Source organism: Pseudorasbora parva, chromosome 18 (genome assembly GCF_024679245.1).
Source record: "Pseudorasbora parva isolate DD20220531a chromosome 18, ASM2467924v1, whole genome shotgun sequence".
In the NCBI taxonomy this organism is placed as follows: Eukaryota; Metazoa; Chordata; class Actinopteri; order Cypriniformes; family Gobionidae; genus Pseudorasbora; species Pseudorasbora parva.
Genome location: NC_090189.1, coordinates 36,856,069 through 36,876,016, shown reverse-complemented (window position 1 = coordinate 36,876,016; position 19,948 = coordinate 36,856,069). Strand labels below are relative to the sequence as shown.

Sequence of the window (19,948 nt, the reverse complement as noted above, 5' to 3'; positions counted from 1 at the left end):
AAAACAATATAAATACTGTTCGTTTTCTTACACAAACCACTTGTTTCGTGTCTTAGGCCATCACTGTGAACTTATGATGGGGGATTGTTTAATTTGGACTCTCTCTGTGTATGCTCTTTAAGGTGGTGACCATAGACCTGCATTATGTGAGGCACAGACAAGAACGGTTTGACCTAAAATGATCAAAATTGAAACTACTGGGGAAACAAATACTCCTACATCTCGGATGCCCATGAGGTAAGCTAAAACATATCAAAATTTAATTTCAAAGTGAACTATCCCTTTAAACGATACTTTATCATTAGAGGTTCAACACTCCAATCTTTATACATTTTTATTCACATAAGAATAAAGTTGCAAATCTTTTGTTCATACATTTGAATTATTATAATCCTCTCTGTATACTTTACACCAGTTAGTCAGGTTTTTAACAAACTGGACTGTTTTTAAGCAGAAAATGGCAAGTTCATTACTTTGAGATCAGTGAAATCACAAATGAAAATCACATTTTGAAGTTCCGATTTTATGTGACTTAAAAAGAGATTCATTAATTTGGTAACACTTTTAGGTTTTAATTCTCACTATTAACTAGTTGCTTATTAGCATGCATATTAATAGGACATTGTCTGTTTATTAGTACTTATAAAGCACATATTAATGCCTTATTCTGCATGACCATATTCTACATCCCTTAATTCTACCCTATACATAAACTTAAACGCTACAAAAACTACATTACTAACTATCAATAAGTAGTAAATTAGGAGTTTATTGAGGCTAAAGTCATAGCCTCAATAATGAATGTGTTCTCCATACTAATGTGTTACCATTATTTATTCCAGTGGAGAAAATAATAAAGTAAACAGTACTATTTTTTCCTCTTCACTAAATAGATGCTACCTATGGTGCCTGAGATCATGCTTATAATTAAAATATTGTGTAATAATGAAGCTTCTGTTTTCTATTCACTATATTTCTGAAAACATTATTTACTTGATTTTACTAGCGCACACACTAAGAAAACAATCTGAGGAGAACATAGGCTCGGTGTATATTTTCTCCTTTTACTCCGTCAGATAAAATGAATGACTTTATTTTCAATTAACCCATTTATTAAAAACGAAACACTTAAACCTGCTAAATACAACACCGCACAGAGATGAAGGACATCTCTTTATTTCCATTGAAAACCAATTATACCTATGTGAATGCAAGAGACTGAAATGCAAGCTTAAAAAAAATCAGAAATAAAACGGGGCATCAGTTTACTGTCCGGATTTGTCATGTCGTGCCACATCCAGTGTAGACAGCATCACTGATTATAATGGGTCACACCGATTAAGTCTGGTGTAAACACAGTGTTAGCTAAATTAGAAGAACACAAACGTTACTGCATTGCAGGAAAGTGGAGTAGAGTAGATTGTGTGCTTTTACATCTTGTATTTATTAAATTTTTGTTGTTGAATTTACAAAAGGGGCCACAGAGCGTGACATGATATCTCAGTTATTGCCGTGTCAGAAGAAATTTCACATGCTCAAAGGATAGTGTGATTCAAGCTTTAGGCTTGAATATTTTTAAGTACATAAACACAAACACTCTTATTTACAAAAGCGTGATTGTATGTATTGGTGCACAGATGCAATTCATAACAAGTGTTGCAATCTCAGTATCAAGTTTTCTTTTTTGGACAGTTGTCTTTCATTTCAATACTGTCATGCTGTAATTATTTATCCTTCAGGACTAGAGTAAACCCTCAAGCATTATTTTTGGGCAAAACAATTTTTAGTTTATTATCCTTTAGTTTAGTTTATTAATAATCTGTAAAATCATCTGCTTTCACAGACACAGCATTGGACTTAGGGGGCAGCAGTCAGTCATTTTAATCATACACATGCCATGTCTTACTTTTACAACCCTTCAAGCAGTGATATGACGATATGACGATGCATGAATGGCCCGAGCTCGGGGGCAAAGTTTACAATACTAGTATTACATGATAGGACTTTGGAACTTGGCTTTCAAGACATGAAGTTTGAAGACTGGCTGATGTCAGGTTTGATGACCAGCGTAATCTGGTGTCAGCTAGATATTCTGATGAAGTACGTTTTTTTCCCCACATTGTGAAATCCACTGTCTTTATGGAGTTTTCACATGAGGGACAGCGGGGAAAGATGTGACACTTTTTATTTAAAGGCATAGTTCATCCAAATTAATTACTTTCTTAACGATTTTTTACTTCTTTTCTTACTGTGGAAATCAAAAGAAGAAACTATTTTGAAGAATGTTTGTAGCCAAACAGAATTGGTGCCAATTGACTTCCACGAACTCCGATTAAAGTGCCCTTTTTCGCTTCATCAGTAATTCCAGTCTCAAATGCTCAAACGTATGTAGGTTTTTAATACATTTGCATAAATCTCGCCTATGGTCTATATTGGATGCCAGTGAGCAATGTCTACTTTGACCCGACCCCGGGAACTCAGTAGTTGTTGCTGAGACTGGAGAGTGATATTGACGAGTAAAGAAGACAGTGTTTACTGCGCTGTGAAATCAAATCCACTTCCAAAGGATGAGAACTTGCCCTAAAATTAATATGCTAAAACCAGTTCTATTATTACTGTTCATATTACTGTGTATCAACAAAGATCAGAAATTAAAATTGGTTATTCGTTTTAGTGGTGGACCAAGGCCAAGGCCAATATATCTGTCGATATTTGGCATTTATTTAAATATCGGTGTGACAAATAGGGACCAAGACTGGATTTTCTCCCGTCCTTCATTATTGTCACTCCTGATTATATGTTCCGTTACTCCTCAGTGAGAGATCCGACACCGATGTGATGCGCAGCTGGCACTCATCATCCCATTACTCACCGGCCTCGGCCTCATCCTGGTGGTCACAACTGGCAAAGGGTGCGTCTCAATCAGCTCCCTAGTTCAGTAGTTAGGGCACTGATCAGGGAATCAGCCCATTGACTTATTTCCTGATCAGTACCCTGACTACTGAACTAGGGAGCTGATTGAGACAGACCCTACGTTTTTCTATTTGACCAATATGTTCGAAGTGGGACTTTTATTTTGACAGCGTGCCAGAATCTTATTTTGACAGGAGGCGCTGAAAATGGCAGTGCCTGAGAACAGCTGTGCCTTCCTCAGCAGTGTTTTCGGTCTTCATTAGTTAACGGCCGTTGTTAAGCAGTCATATCTAATACGTTAATCATTTATGGCTATAATTTGGCAAAAATAATAGCATGGCTTAATGAATTAGCAATTCATCAACATTTATTATAGCTGGCCCCTTCCATTCACCCAGTGATCTTAAGTTTTAGATTAGATTACTACATTAGATTACTGCAGCCGTGCACAATTTTTTTTAGCATTCTTTAACATGTTTGTTGAAAGAGGTTGTTTTCGAAAGCCAAGAATGAGACAATTCTTGCTTGTCATAAGTCATGAATCATTCAGTTTTATCTTGACACACCTGAAGTTTTAGTGCAAAACAGTAGAGTAAAAAAATGAAATCCCTGAAACATGCAAGTTTTGGCTGTAAACTGTTTAACAAAAGAAAAAAAAAATTTGTATTCATCTGTGATCTATCATCACAATTTGTAATCTACATTATCAACCAGTTCTCATCTGCTAAATGCAACTATATGCATGAAGATGTTAAGCTGTTAAAATATTAACATCATGGTTTTCTTAAAACTACTAAAATAAAATTGAGTTGACATTTAGATCATAATCAACTATCAAAAGATGCTTATGTCTAACCAATGATAATGATACAAGTACTTTAAGTCAGTAATTGTAGCCGAAACAGGATAGTGACAGTGAAAGTAACAGGGTATTATGACTGGGTCCATTAGTGTAAGTGAGATAACAGGACAAAAGGGAGTCCCAAGTCTGGGAGACTAAATTAAGGAAATCAAATCCGTGCTCTAGTGTTTCCTGATCGAATGGATTCTCTGCAGAAACCCATTTATACACATAACACACACATACTGTATGATCATTTACACACATGTACTGTATGGCAATCTTGAAACGTGTGCTTACTCATATATGTTTACACTTAATTAAATTCAGCATAAATGTAGCATAGGCCTGAACACTTTAAGAACAGAGGCAGGTGCAATGTAATACTCAATGCCCTTAAACAGACAAGTTTTGTCATGTTTTTTGAAAGTTTTTTGTCAAGTTTTTTTGAAAAAGAAATGTCAGTGCACACTGCTGTGGACACTCTAGTCAAACCTGTTTAGGGTACAAAACACTGCTTTCTGGTGGTGTACTTAGCATACAACAAACAAAGATACTTCCAAGGTTTTTCAAGTGATTAGATGTATATTGAAGGCTTTGAATGTAATTTATGAGTCATACAGACTTTTTTTAATTAATGCCTGTATGGAAAAGAGCAGCTTTTTTGTATGCCACTTAAAAAAAGTCATACAGGTTTGGAACGACATTCAAGACAAAATGAGCTATGCAGTATGTGTCCCTTTCCAGTTTAATTCAGCTCAAGGAACCACCTTACTAGGGGTGTAACGATATATCATCAAACGAAAAATGTAACGATATGTATCGTTGATGGAAACGATATGATTCGCAATATAGAGTTGTTTACCCAAGGCACAACTTGCTGTAGTAGGCCTATTTATAAGGTATAATTCAGAATTAATATTCTTGGACAAGCTAAACATTTACAGTTTGAGTGGTCATTTTAAAGGTGCACTATGTAGTATTTTTGCAGTAAAATATCCAAAAACCACTAGGCCAGTGTTATATATTTTGTTCAGTTGAGTACCTACAGCATCCCAAATGTTTTCAACTATTTGTAAATTGTGAGAAATTTGCTATTTTAACTAAGGACCCAGGACGTTTCTGCATAGCGTTTGAGGGAGTCGTCTGTCAATTGTGTCATATCTACACTATCCTCGGTTTCGGGGTTTATTTGGCAGGAGCGCTTTACTCTTAGCAGTGTGAACAAAGTGAACGCACAAAGTAACATCATAACATCATTTTCAACACCCTTAAATGTATCTAATATGATAAACAGAGTTGCATTATCTCATAATCACAACCGGAAGAGCGGATCAGTGCGGGTGCCCGGCGAATGTGTCCTGTCCCGTCATAATAAAAGTCCCAGTGTTCATGAGTTGTGCGTTTTTATAACAATCTCTCCAGCAGCCGTGCTCAGCTCCACAACACTCGGTCCTGCTCTGCTTCACACTACAGTAATGTTAATAACCGCATCCATGAAAATGATTTCTCCCCGAGTCCTATCCTGATTCTTTCCCATCGGCTGTGAGGTGAAGACCACATGTCCCAAGATACTACGCTCAAACTCTGCGTCATCAAACTACACATTTGTTTTGAATAGGCGCCCTCCAGTGGACGGAAAGTTGCATAGTGCACCTTTAACACGCTTTCTTGCGATTTGAGCTGTGATGGATTGCATTGATCATCTGAAGTGTGCACGCTGCCGGAATGACGCGCCTCAAAGTGAAAGCGCAAACATCAGTTTAAAGTGACAATCCTCCAAGCGCAAACATCAGTTAAATCACCAGATCACATTTAGTTTTAGTAGTATGATTGTTCAAAGAATTTTAGATGGTTAATTCTTGTATAGTGCATTAATAGTGGGAGAGGCAGGACACTACGAGCACCAGGAGAGAATGCGGCCTGCATTGGAAGCATGAGTAATGCCTGAGGGAAAATAATGAAAGTTTACAGAGTTTCAGTGACATTATTACATTAAACTACTATAATGTTGAATATAATGTTTAATGATGCAATGGGGGAATATTTGTTGGTCCTAATAATACACAAATAATAATATTATTTTAATAATAAATAAATAAATAAATAAAAACCTCTTTTTTATGTTGGCTTAAAATATCGGGATACATATCGTATCGTGAATTCAGTATCGTGATATATATATCTTCATTTCACCATTTCACTACAACAACCCATCAAAATAAAAGTTAAATTTAAGATTGGTTTTGAAGGAATTGTGATGGAAATATATTAATATTATTAATAATAACTTGTTACATTTATATAGCACTTTTCAAGGCACTCCAAGCACTTCACATGGAGAGGGGAATCTCGGCACGGCAGCCATATTGCGCCAGTACTCATAATATTACTATTGTACAGTAACTAGAATGCACTTTCAAAGTAACAATAATAATATTAATACAAATGATTAATTTGCAATAGTCTTTTCTTTATTATGTACGTATATGATAATATCTTGATCGTTGGCTGTTTGTGGTTTGCAACTGGTCAATCTCATGTGAGTGACAGCTTGGCCCCGCCCTTGTGCCAGTAAACACATCATCAGAGAAGAGACGTCCTTGCAAGAGAGTGGGGAAGTTATTTTTGATGGATTTGTTTTTAAATATAGTGAAGAGCCCTGATAAATCACTTATAATAAGATCTAGCACCTAATTGTGGAGGGTAGACATATTTGATTGCCAACTAATTTAGCAAGCTTTCATTTAAGCAGAAGCTATAGTACAAATTAAAAAGGAAGGAACACCCAAGCCTATGCTGGACATAACACGGACATATAAACGTAAAGTAGGATAGATTTCCTGTGTGGCCAAAAAAAGTTGTTTTAAAGGTCAGTTCACTCCAAGGACAACAACTATAACAATAACTAAAAACAACTATAACAATAACTTTTTTTTTTATCTTTCCAATTTTCTAAAAATAGATAGATAATAGATAAAAAAAACACTACAACTACAGTAATAATGAGGAACTATATCATTGGTTAAACGTCACTACATTTCTAGCTCAAAAATTATACAAATATTAACAGCCAATCAGAATACAGCAGACTTTATAAAGCTCAAGCATTTAAAGTGGCAAACAGCATAACTACATGCACATTAGTGCACTACAGTACATTAATATATTTATCATCGTTATAGTAATCAAGGAGTGAACGGGCCTTAAAGCAGTTACTCTGGATCCCAAGTCCACTAAAATTAAGTATGCTTCCACTATTTTAAAATCTCACAGAGCTTTCACTTCCAACTAATACCAACCTGGAGACCAATGGTAAAGCCTCCCGTAAACTCAAACCGCTGACAAAGCTGTCGTCATTAGAGGGAAGTCACATGTTGATAGGAAACAGCCAAACATCCTGAGCAAAGGTTGCATGCCATGATTTGCCTGATAAAACGTCAATGCATGTGTCAGCTAAAGAGAACCTACTAATGCATGTCCATGCTGAGAAACATGTTGACTCAGGTCTTGAGAAATCAACACTTCAAGTAGAATTCAGTGTTGGAATAACTACAGCCATAGCTATATTTATATACACTAAAGTGCAGTTTACAGCAGCCAGAGGTCATATTCTCTCCATATCCAACCACTGACTGAAATACTAAGTGGTTGCTTCATTTGTACACTTGCAGTGCATATGAGGCCGATGACAATCTGTGGCAGGCCCTAACACATCCTCATTCCCAATGGCAAAATTGTGGTCTGCGACGTGATCTCCTTATTCAGCTCGCTACACTTCCTACTTTAGAGTTTCACTGTGTCAGGACTGTCATGTGAGCTGCCCCCAAAAACTCTCTTTGACTCAACAGACATAGAAAACCCCCACTCGGTTTTTAGACGTTTAGCAGTCAAGCTGAACACAAAAAGGAACAGCAATGATAACCAAGATGATCCTAAATATTTTAAATCATGTATCATGTAAATAATCACTTCAAACCCTGTTAAAAAACAGCATATGCTGTTATAGGTATATTTTGAAGCATGGCAGCTGGTTTGAGCTGGTTTATGCTGGTCTAAGCTTGTCCTAAGCAACTAGCTCCAGCTCAGGACCAGCTTAAACCAGCTCATGACCAACTAAGGACCAGAATAAACCAGCTCAAACCAGCTGTCATGCTTCAAAACATAACCTGAAACTCCAGTCTTTTATTCTGAAGCAAGCAAACAAATCTAAAACAAATAAGAGCTCTGCAATACTGTACTAACTGCAGCAGGGCACGGCACAGACATTTTGAGGGGCACTGGCCCAAACCAAAAAAGGGGGCACTATAAGGGGGTTGAGTCATCTTAATGTAGAGAATTAATATCAATCCATTTACAATCATATTGTAAATACAATTGTTAGGCTTTAGTGCTAATTTATTTTATGTTGTTGTAATTATGCTTTCAAAAAGTTGATTCTGCGCTAATATTATCTATTTTTATTTCTATTGGAGATTTAAGTAGCAAATGAGAATCAATAAAATTATTGAATATATTTTGAGACAAAGGTCTTGTTTATGATTTTTGTTCAAAGTAAATAAAGTAACAAAGTAGTAATAAAGTAGTTTTTCAATAACAGAATATGTACAAGTATTTAACATGATAATGAACAGCCACTGACTAACATTTGTTGACATGACATGGTTAAGATTCAGATGGTTAATATCATATATTAAGTTGGGTGTCCATCTTAGAGCTAATCATCATATTTATAATAAAAATATGATAATAATCATATCATATAATACAAATTTATTTAGTTGATACTACTGTAAAACTTTTTTAAATTATTATGGGATCTTATTCATTCTGTGTTTTTTAGGTTATTTTAAATATTTTTATGTTAACATTATAATATTTGCTGAACATACCTGCACCTCTCTAAAAGTAGCTACACTTAATTCCTCTTAAATTGATAAGTTGACCGAGCCACATTAAAAATCAAAATACTAATTAGCGTATGGGGAGAAACGATAACATTTGTCTGCTCAGCACTGGCACCATCATGTAAGTTAATATATATATATATATATTCTCAATCAAACATATTTGATCTCAATCAAAAGATTCATGAAGTGACCCTTTAAGGCAGGTTGGTACATGGTATGGAAGATGACACTAAAACTCAGTAGTGTTGTTTTGGCTTGTGTTCATTTAATGCAGTCTTCATGCTTTGTTCCCTAGGGCTTAAGACTGGAGAGTCAGCACACTGCAGGTCTATCAAACTTGTTCTGGTGAAGTGCACTGCAGTGTGTACAGTATTGCAGAGCTATTCATGGTTTTAGATAGAGTGGTGCAGGTATGCCATCACTTTGTAGGTCAAAACACGTGAGTGAGTTAGCATCCTAGCACTTCCGATTTCATCGTCCTGAAGTCAATGTGCTTTTTGAATGGGATTTTGGTTACATTGGCTGAAATAAGGTGGTGAACACAAGCTTAAGACACTTTCACGTTTTATTCTACACCATAAAATACACCAGTATTATGCCACTCATGATTTTTTAAGATGTTACATGCTTTGGAAAAGGCGGTTGCTAACAAGTGGCTAAATGGACTACAGAGGCAGTCAGGGACATTAAATGTCATCACGCTGAACAGGTAAGCGCAGACTGCTTTTACATTCTCAATATGCTCATAATTGTGCTCTTATAAACTATTCTAACTCAAACATTCTGGAATTTTTTTTTTTTTAAAGACTTAAAGAGTATTAAAAGAGTAATAAAAACTTAACTTTTATGAGTATTTAGAATTCTCTTTTTCTTCTGAGGTCACAAAACTGACATATTTTAAGTAATTTGAACTGTTTCATTGTTTTGAGGATTTCTATTTCCCAGCATGCTTTGTCATGACACTCAAAATGAAGAGTAAATGCCAAATTAAGTGTTATAAAATGTTTTTGGTGCAAGATTAAAGATAAGTGGGATATTTTGTAGTGTTTAATGTTTTATGTTAGTTTAGAAGAGTTTTATTAGCTATTTTTTGTACCATGTTTACCATGGTGATGAGTGGAACATGAGCTTAGTTTGAGAACAGATATGTGAAAATATTTAAATTGAGATTCAATTGTAATATTAATTTAAATGTATGAATTAGCTTACTCAAATATTTCAAGTTAAGAACAATTCATGTACAAGTACAAAATAAAAATCTTCAAGTTATGCTTACTTAAACTTAAAATTTCTCAACATAAAAAAGTTATAAAAAGTAACTGATTACCTCAAATTTGTTGAGTTATGCCAACTTATTAAGGTTTACAGTGTAGCTTACCTTTAGCTTTTTACTTCTGGTGACTGCATTTAGGCTTCATATTTCATAAAAGTTGTGTTCATCTGTGACAATTATCTTGCTGGACAAAATATGTAAGTATCAAATAACTCTTGTTGATCACAGAGCTTGTTTTTTTTTAGCAATAATTCAAAAGCTTATGGGAAAATCCATATGGGCTTTTCTCGAGGGAACCAGTGCGACGCCAACTGCCGATTGGCCTACAAAGTGGCGTCATACTTACACCACTCTATAACCAGATGCATTTATATATAGAATACTTTACACATAAAGCTTCCATAAACTCATTAAACCAACACTAACTTAAAAAAATGGTCCAGGTAGTCTATATTTATACAGTGTAAAGGTATTCACATTTTGGCAAAATTTTGCACAAAAAAGGAACATTGCCTACTGTCACAATGCATAAAACACAGCTCACACATAAGTCACTTTTAAATGAAGCAGTGTTTTCTGATGTTCAGCGCCGCAAACTTGCCAACTTGAACTTGAACACACTGTTTATGTCCGTTTACATGTGGAATATCCCCCTCTACTTCATAGATGTACTAGAGTCTCAGCACTTACAATCACCCATGTGTGAACAGGGAAGCTACATGTATTTTGCTTTTATCTAAAGCAAACACAATGCAGGGACACTGTGTTTTACACAAGCAGCTCCAGACTGTCCTCCAGATTTCCCCCCTTTTATCTGCAGAGAAAATGATGGCTTCTATTTATAGAAAGCTTGTGCTTCTTCAGTTTGACTAGTGAGGCATTGTAGATCTATGACTAAGAGGGTGATGCTGCCAGCAATCACATAAGCGCATAATCTGAGCTGAATAGACACCCCTGTCAGCAATACTAATGTGCAGGTTTAGCATTCTGATGAGATGTTGGTTAAACAATGCTGGGTAGATTTGCAACAAACTGCGTTGTTTTTTAATCTCCATGATTCTCTATAAAAAAAATAATTCATGTTTTCTAGGTGGTATATGCTATAGCTTATTTGTCCAGTCAAAAGCTCCACTTAAAAGTGTTGTTGGGGCACTGTAAAAATTGTGAATAAAAAAGGAATGCAACAACTTACAAATCTCATAAACGTATGTGTTATTCACAATAGAAATGTCAAATATTGGTTAATTTTGATGAGAGCTACACGTTCCAAAAAAGTTGGGACAGGTACCAATAAGAGGCCCGAAAATGTTAAATGTACATATAAGCAACAGCTGGAGGACCAATTTGCAACTTACTAGATATATTGGCAGCATGATTGGGTATAAAAAGAACCTCTCAGAGTGGCAGTGTCTCTCAGAAGTCAAGATGGGCACAGGATCCCCAGTCCCTCAATGCTGCGGCGAAGAATTGTGGAGCAATATCAGAAAGGAGTTTCTCAGAGAAAAATTGCAAAGAGTTTGAAGTTATAATCATCTACAATGCAAAATATACTCTAAATATTCAGAGAATCTGAAACAATCTCTGTGTGTAAGGGTCAAGGCCGGAAAACCGTACTGGATGCCCAAATTTTTAGGGACGCCATGTCATCTGGACTAAACAGGACAGAGACAACCCAAGTTGTTATCAGGGCTCAGTTCAGAAGCCTGCATCTCTGATAGTATGTGATTGCATGAGTGTGTGTGGCATGGGCAGCTTACACATCTGGAAAGGCACCATCAGTGCTGAAAGGTATATCCAAGTTCTAGAGCAACATATGCTCCCATCCAGACCTTATCTATTTCAGGGAAGACCTTGTATTTTCCAACATGACAATGCCAGACCACATACTGCATCAATTAAAACATCATGGCTGCGTAGAAGAAGGATCCGGGTACTGACATGGCGAGCCTGCAGTCCAGATCTTTCACCCATAAAAAACATTTGGCGCATCATAAAAAGGAAGATGCGACAAAGAAGACCTAAGATAGTTGAGCAACAAGAAGCCTGTATTAGACAAGAATGGGACAACATTCCTATTCCTAAACGTGAGCAACTTGTCTCCTCAGTCCCCAGACGTTTGCAGACTGTTATAAAAAGAAGAGGGGATGCCACACAGTGGTAAACATGGCCTTGTCCAAACTTTTTTGAGATGTGTTGATGCCATGAAAATTAAATTCAACTTATTTTTTCCATTAAAATTATACATTTTCTTAGTTTAAACATTTAATATGTCATCTATGTTGTATTCTGAACAAAATGTTATTGGCTTTGTAAGCATATAAGCATATAATATCAGGACAGGCAGCCTACAAATCTATTTTTTCCATCTTTTCTTGTTCTTTAAAAAAACATTTGAATTAAATTTAATATAAAATTTTACATAAAATTACACAGAGGAGCTTTATTGTAAACATACGATTTTGGTGACTATTACATTCAAAGATTTATAGGCTGTTGCTACACCAATGTATCTAAAAAAACAAGAAAGTGGTCTGACCCGTTCTGGTAAAATTGATCGCAATAAGCAAAATAACGACGCTATCATAGATTTGTTTACATAGAGCCTGCATTCCACCGTTCCGCACTAAAACCGACAGGCACTAAAATGAATTCTATATACAGTATATCTATGATCGCGCTGGGATTTTGACCTTATCTGATGGAAGAAATGGCACTGGGAATACAAGATGAGATTTGTCTGCTATGAGGTAAAAAACAACATAAATACTGTTTTTCGTTTCATGTCTTAAGACAGCCTTTCTCAAACTTTTTTTAGTCAGGGCACCTTTCAAAAGTGCATACAATTTCAAGGCACCCCAGTTTAAAATATAATTTAAAAACACTGCATAACCCAAATTTAAATGCAAATGTCCTGTTTATTTAGACAGGACAGTAATGAACAGAGCATAATCCACTCATATGTTTAACCCTTTCACACGTAAATTTAAAACATTCTGGCTGACCCCCAGCGTGAGTTTTTCAAAGTGACCGTTATTAATGTGTCACTTTATGGTTTCCATGGTGACGCGTCATTGCTTGTCACCTGACACACCGCAGCAACAACAGAGAATGAATGATGATCTGCTTTTATGTTGTTTTTCCTTTTTTATTCAAAATATTCACAAATTTTTTAGATATGACCTGAAATATCTGATATTCCGATTGTCAAATATATACAAGTGGCAGTGTTTTGTCGTTTAAACAACTGTATAATGATCGCGTTAGTTGAGCTGTATGCACGATGGGCACCGCCATCGCCGCCGCAGGCGCAGTTCAGAAAATCGGATCTGTTAGATTTAAGTTACAAGACGTGAATTCTCCCAAAATACATAAAAGTAAGTGGCAGGTGAACTGGTAGAAGAATAGAGTAGACTTTAAAGTTACTTACACAATGTGTATCTGATATGAATAAAACTAATTATAATGCAAATGATTATTGTTGCCTCTTCATTTTTCATCATTGTGCATTTTACAAACTCTAAATGTATTGTTTTTTTAGTACGTATATGTTTGAAACCTAAAATCAACATTATGTGGCTGAAAACACTGAAAATATATGACAGCTCTGAGCGTGCCTGTCTCTGGCTCAGTGCAAGCCAACGCGAAAGCACATTTGAATGAACGTGATGCACTGACCGTTTTAATCACATGCGTGAATGTGTGATCGTACGTGCGAAAGGGTTTAAAAGAACAAGAATGCATTTATGTAAATTCAAATATATTCTATATATGAAATTTCAGATTATTATTATAATTTATTTTTAGCCAACGTAATTTTTTGGCGGCACCCCTGACACAGTCACGGGGCACCCCAGTGTGCCGCGGCACCCACTTTGAGAAAGGCTGTCTTAAGACATCAATGTGTCGCCATGAGCCACAGGTTTTAATATGGATTCATATGTCAGTGTGTTTTTTACTCTCATAGTTGGTTCTAATAGAAATACACCCCATTGGCATGCATTATACGAGCAATGGTTGGAGTTAAAAATCTTAATTTGTGTTCAGCTAAAGAAACACAACTACATATTGGATGCCCTGGGGTAATAAGATAAACATCCATTTTTTCATTTTTGGGTGAACTATCCCTTTAAGACAATCAAAGTCTTTTTCACACCTGGAATTACAATGCATTTTTGTTGATCCAATCACAAGTGGACAACGCTAAATACAAGTGTAAACAGTGTCTAAAATGTTTTAACCAAGTCCACTTTTGACCACTTTTAGAGGTAGTTGAAAATGCATACAACGGAATTGCTTTCATAGTGTTTCATGTGGTTGAACAGACACAAAAGACTGCCTGCCCTCCGTCTACTGACCTAATAATACATAATCATTGTGGGACGGGTTGCTGGGAAGTGAGCTGGTCAGGTCGGGTTTTAAACTTTGCAGAGCTAAAGCAAAACATTTCATTTTTTACTGAAACACAAAAGGGGAAGCATTGGATCCTCGTAGATGGACGTCATGCCGAGCCCAACGTCCAGTGCTAACTTATAGCGTGAACCCAGATTTCGGCAAGGTCTTGCGACTATTATTGCATAAACGAAAGCGGCTGCTCTCCTCGTCTTTTTCTGTTGTCTTGTTTTGCAAGGCAAGCATATGAAAGTTGTGTGAGCTTATTTCATCCATTGCATTGGAAAATATATCTGAAAAAGCACATATATGCACATGCAGCATCTTTGTTTGCAAACAACACAAGCAGCAGAAATCTAACGTAATATTAATGCGCATCGACATGTAACCTTCCTGCTGGTGTTTTGACAAAAACAGAGGGACCCGGCCATAGACCTCCCCTTGAAGTAATCAGGACAGACAAGCAGTCAAAACTGGACAAATGAGATGGATTAAAACACCAGGGGCCGGTTGCATAAACCGCTAAGATTAGTCTTAAAAGTAAGACTGATTGCCCCTTGACTAATCGCTAGTTGGTCATACCAGTAAAGTCACAGTCTTAACATAATGGCTATGTTTATGAAATTGGCCCCAGATGTAAACAGGAATGTGTCTTCCTTGTCAATTTGTGATAGCAGAGCTGTAAACAGGGCCAAAGGGATATGTGCAACATTTTCCTGCTAGTGAGGCCCAAAGAAAGACATAAACATCAGATGTTTATTTCAGTTTAAAGAAGTACAGGGGAAAACAATCATAATCATGCATTCATGAGAAGCTTCAGTTGGTCCCCCTCAAACTATTAGACAACACACACTGGACTAAGAAGACTAACTAATATGATTTATTATGGTTATATAAAAGTTATTGGTTATAAAAGTTTTGGGACGCCTGCCTTTACATATGCACATTAACTTTCACTAACTTTAAGAAACATCCCATTCTTAATCCAAAGGGTTATGGAGTTGGCCCACACTTTGCAATAATAGCTTCAATTCTTCTGGGAAGGATTTCTTGGCTCGCAGTCTCCGCTCTAATTCATCCCAAAAGTGTTCTATCGGTTTGAGGTCAGGACTCGGTGCAGGCCAGTCAAGTTCCTCCACCCCAAACCGCCTCATCCACGTCTTTATGGACCTTGCTTTGCGCACTTGTGCTCAGTCATGTTGGAATAGGAATGGGGCAACCTAAAACTGTTCCCAAAGCTGGGAGCATGAAATTGTCCAAAATGCCTTGGTATGTTGAATCATTAAGAGTTCCTTTCACTGGAACAAAGGGCCAAGCCAACCTCTGAAAAACCTACCCCACACCAAAATCCCCCCTCCACCAAACTTTACACTCGGGAAAATGCAGTCCAAAGTCCAGAATGCTCTAGAGTCCAGTGGCGGCGTGCTTTACACCACTGCATCAGACACTTTGCATTGCATTTGGTAATTTAAGGCTTGGATGAGCTGTTTGGCCATGGAAACCCATTCCATGAAGCTCTCGACACACTGTTATTAAGCTAATACAAGAGTTTGGAGGTCTGTAGCTATTGACTCTGCTATTGACTATTGATACACTGTGTACCTCAGTATGCGCTGACCCCGCTCTGTGATTTTACATGGCCTACAAATTTGTGGCTGAGTATGTTATAATACCACTAACTATGGACTTAATGCACAGGTGGCAACCTATCGCAGTACCACGCTTGAATTCACTGAGCTCCTGAGAGCGACCCATTCTTTCACAAGTGTTTGGCCATGGAAGTGATTAAACACCTGAATTCAATGATTTGGAGGGGTGTCCCAATACTTTTGGCAATAAAGTGTATCTATTGTGCCTCTGTCACTAATCCTATCCTCACCATGAGTACTATTGTCATATCATCAGTGACTTGAACATTTTGTCTCAGGAAATAATCATTAACCTTGCTACTTCACTAGACCTTCAAAACTGGAAATGTTTTAATAGCATAATGTCCCAGGTCGAGATGCACAATGTCCCAGGTCAAGATGCACCAGTTGACTGGCCATTAGTTCCGGAAGTACACCCATGCACACAAACTTCATTGGAATAATTTTCCCATAATGTCTGTGAATAGTTGTTTAGATTGCAAGCTGTAAAAATGACTGCAAATGGACAAAGAAAAAGATTAATCGCAGAATAATTACTCTGAGGACATTCTGACAATAAATTGAATCTGACATTTGGAAGTCCATCACCTGAAAGAAGACAATGTGTATTTTAAATGTGACAAGCACACACAGATACTAAGAAGAGAACAAGATTTGGTCTACTGCAGCTGCTTTCCTGCGCTTTCTGAAGTTATTTGAGCGTACCTGTCTCCACCAAGCACGAGACAGTGAATGTTTGTTCAGCTTGGCTTAACGTGGTGGACGAGAAAAGAAACAGACTAGCTTGTGACAAAGCTGAAATGCTTGTTTTAGTTTAAATAAGAAAAGATTATATAAGCTGTAGAAGGAAAAGCCACAAATAAGGGCAATATAACCCATTCTGTGTAGGAATGTAATTTGTTTTATCCTAAATTTACATTGTGTGATAATTTGATTCCATAACAATGTTTTAAAATATTTTATATTGGTTTTATGTAATTTTACAAAGCTACAATAAAGTCAGACCATTATGTTTTTTTCCTCAAAAAGACACAAAAAAGAAAGAAAAGGTACTAATGCTATATCGTTATTTCATTTCAATTTCATGTTCATGTACCATTTTAAATCTTTCTTGTCTGTTAATTAAATAAATAAATAAATAAATCTGCCACTAGTATTGAAAATGAATCAGCTTATTTGGTTGTAAAAAAACAAACAAAAAAACACACAATCTGATCATCCGTATTCACAGGATGAATTTCTTTTGAACAATCATCAGCACTGCTGTTAACAAAAGGATAAGCAGTTAACGGCATTAGCTCATAAACAATCCTAAAGAGTAGAGATGATGATGATAATGATGAGTTAACGTTTCAATCTGAGACATTACTATGATGATTGATTAAATTATCAATACAGTCAAAGTATGATTGTTTTTAGGCTAAATGTTATTGGTGTGATTATTATCTCTGCCAGCCCATTGGAATGATAAATAAGATATCACTCTATTGTTTCTCCTAGAAAGGAATACAATTAAATCAGGAACTGGAGTTTCCAAGTTCTCTATTCTCCAGGGGGAAAAAAGGCCCCAGACCCACCGCTAACGAAATTCTCTCAAATCATCTGAGGTATTATATCTACATTGAATATTAAAACTTATAGGCCTACTCTAATTTTATGTCCACAACTTAAGAAAAATCAGACAACATTCATACTAAACTCTATTGGGCGTCCTGAGCTATAAAAGAAAAACATTTAAGCAATACAAATTCCTTTTACTTATTTTTATTAGTTTATGAATTACTTATAAATTACTATAAACTACTAATTTAATTTTGAAATGTGATTTGAGTATGACATCAGCAAAAAGTAGAAACAGTGGACTGTCTTAAATTATCTGAGAGCATAAGAATGTTTCCAGAAACAGAGTAAAACAATCCTCACTAGCATTAAACGACATACTAATAATTTGTTTCAGAGAGAAACGACGGGCTGTCATGCGAAAATGAATCGTTTCTTTTCAATGAATCGGTGAACCGGTTCACTAAAACGATCTGAAAGATTTGTTCACAAAGCAGACTAATTCATCAAACCATTCCCTCCGGTGAATAAAAGTAAGACCTTAATAGCTAAACAGAAAAGATTTAACACGCAAAACGTACTGGAAATACTTACTCGCATGCAATTTAAGCAAACAAGCGTATTAATAAAAGTTATACAAAAACAAACAAGCAAACAAGCGTATTAATAAAAGTTATACAAAAACAAATGTTCTTACACATGACTATATATATGTTTTTTTTTAAATAGATTTTAAAATAGATTTTGTAATATCTATGCACTGATTTAACGGACCGCGTGACCACGACAAAACGTCATGGCATTAAAAGAATCACTGAATCTATTTTCGCTTAATAGAGTTCGAACGAACCGATTCTTTAAAAAAAAGTGACTTCCCAGCCACTTTCAACGTGACATCACGATGCGTCATGCAACATAATATTCAATAATGTATTAAAAGCCTGTATATGTGAGTCCTGTACATTTTCGGATAGTTATGCTGCGAATATTTCAGCTAAAATCAGTCTAATGGTCTGAAGAGGAAAGTTGTTCTGAGCAGCAATGATGCTGATGTCAAACCGGGCTGCACCAGTCTAAACCAGCACATCCTCATCCCTTATGTACATACGAATCTGTGACACTGATAAAACACTATCGATAGACGTGGTCGACATCCGATTGTCAAGTGTAAATGCTGAAAAGGGAAACGAGTCGCATTCTCTTGTTTAAAGCGATTCGTCTTACCTTGTCAGACTTGGGTTTGTTCTGCAGCAGCTGTTCCAGATAGAGATCGGAGAGAGCCGTTCGCGCGCTGTTGACACGCTCCAGAATGACAGCAGGTTCGTTTTTATTGGAATTTAATGTCATGTTTCACAGTTAGAGGGGGAGGGGATAGGAAAAAAAGGAAAATTAGTCTGGACCGAGTTGGGTCTGCTCAAGGTCCGAAAGGGGTGGGTCAGTAGAGCGACACGACGTGATAAGAAAGCTTGAGATAGTTGAAGATAAAGCTTGAGATTCGGGCTCGAAGTCCGGAGTTTGCGCAAGAGACAAGACACAGCTGACAAAAGCACATAAACATTGGTGTGAGGAGGGGGCTGGCACACTGCAGCTTCCCCTTAGAGTGCGTACTTGCGTAGTTAATATCACTGACAAGAACGTAGCGAGGAACGGCAAGTGATTCCTACTATGGTAAAGACTAAACTCATGAATATTAATTACGTAACGGGAACGCTCCAAATTAATTGGCTAAACAAACAGCGTCGGTAGGCGGGCGTCAGTTCTCTGGCGAATCACGTTATTGAAGGACTGGCTCATTATTATTAAATAGGCAATGTGACTGGATTATCCATGACGGTTCGATAAATATTAATGAGCAAAACCTTCTCCTTGGTAGATTTTTAAAATTAGCAGACGATGTTTCGAAATACGTGTTTACCACTTGCTGATCGGAGTTGTTTCGTTTCCCTATGGAACTGAAATTGTCATACACGAATATGTTGAATTTTCAGCTTATTGTTTAATGGTTCCAAGTACCAATATGAACAATAAAAAGAAAAACAGCGTGAAAGAAAACTAAGTTTCCTAACAATTTCTACAGTTGCATGTGCATAGAAAGTCATTGTGTCAAATTCAGTCAATTACAACCAGCCAATATGACATCAGCTTGAGTGAAATCGAATTTTAAACCACGTACGCCCCCTTGCGTCAGGCACACGAAAACAAAAATCGTAATAGTTACACTGCATGGGGACTGGTTACAATAGAATCAAAATGGATTATTCGTGTGTATTAGTTATTTAATTTTAATTAACACGCCATTGTAATCTTTATTATATTACATTTCTCTTTTCTTCTCTTCTCTTCTCTTCTCTTCTCTTCTCTTCTCTTCTCTTCTCTTCTCTTCTCTTCTCTTCTCTTCTCTTCTCTGTAAAAG

At 36.5% G+C, this 19,948-nt stretch overlaps 1 protein-coding gene across 1 annotated transcript in view; it reads right to left on the bottom strand.

The window, feature by feature from the left end:
* mpp1 (MAGUK p55 scaffold protein 1) overlaps nucleotides 1–19,153 on the bottom strand; it is a 32,594-nt gene extending 13,441 nt beyond the window's left edge. Inside the window, exon 1 of the mRNA XM_067423290.1 lies at nucleotides 18,760–19,153. Coding sequence (XP_067279391.1) covers nucleotides 18,760–18,882 — 123 coding nt within the window. The 5' untranslated portion in view covers nucleotides 18,883–19,153. The remainder of the gene's footprint in view (nucleotides 1–18,759) is intronic.
* Nucleotides 19,154–19,948: the final 795 nt, after the last annotated feature.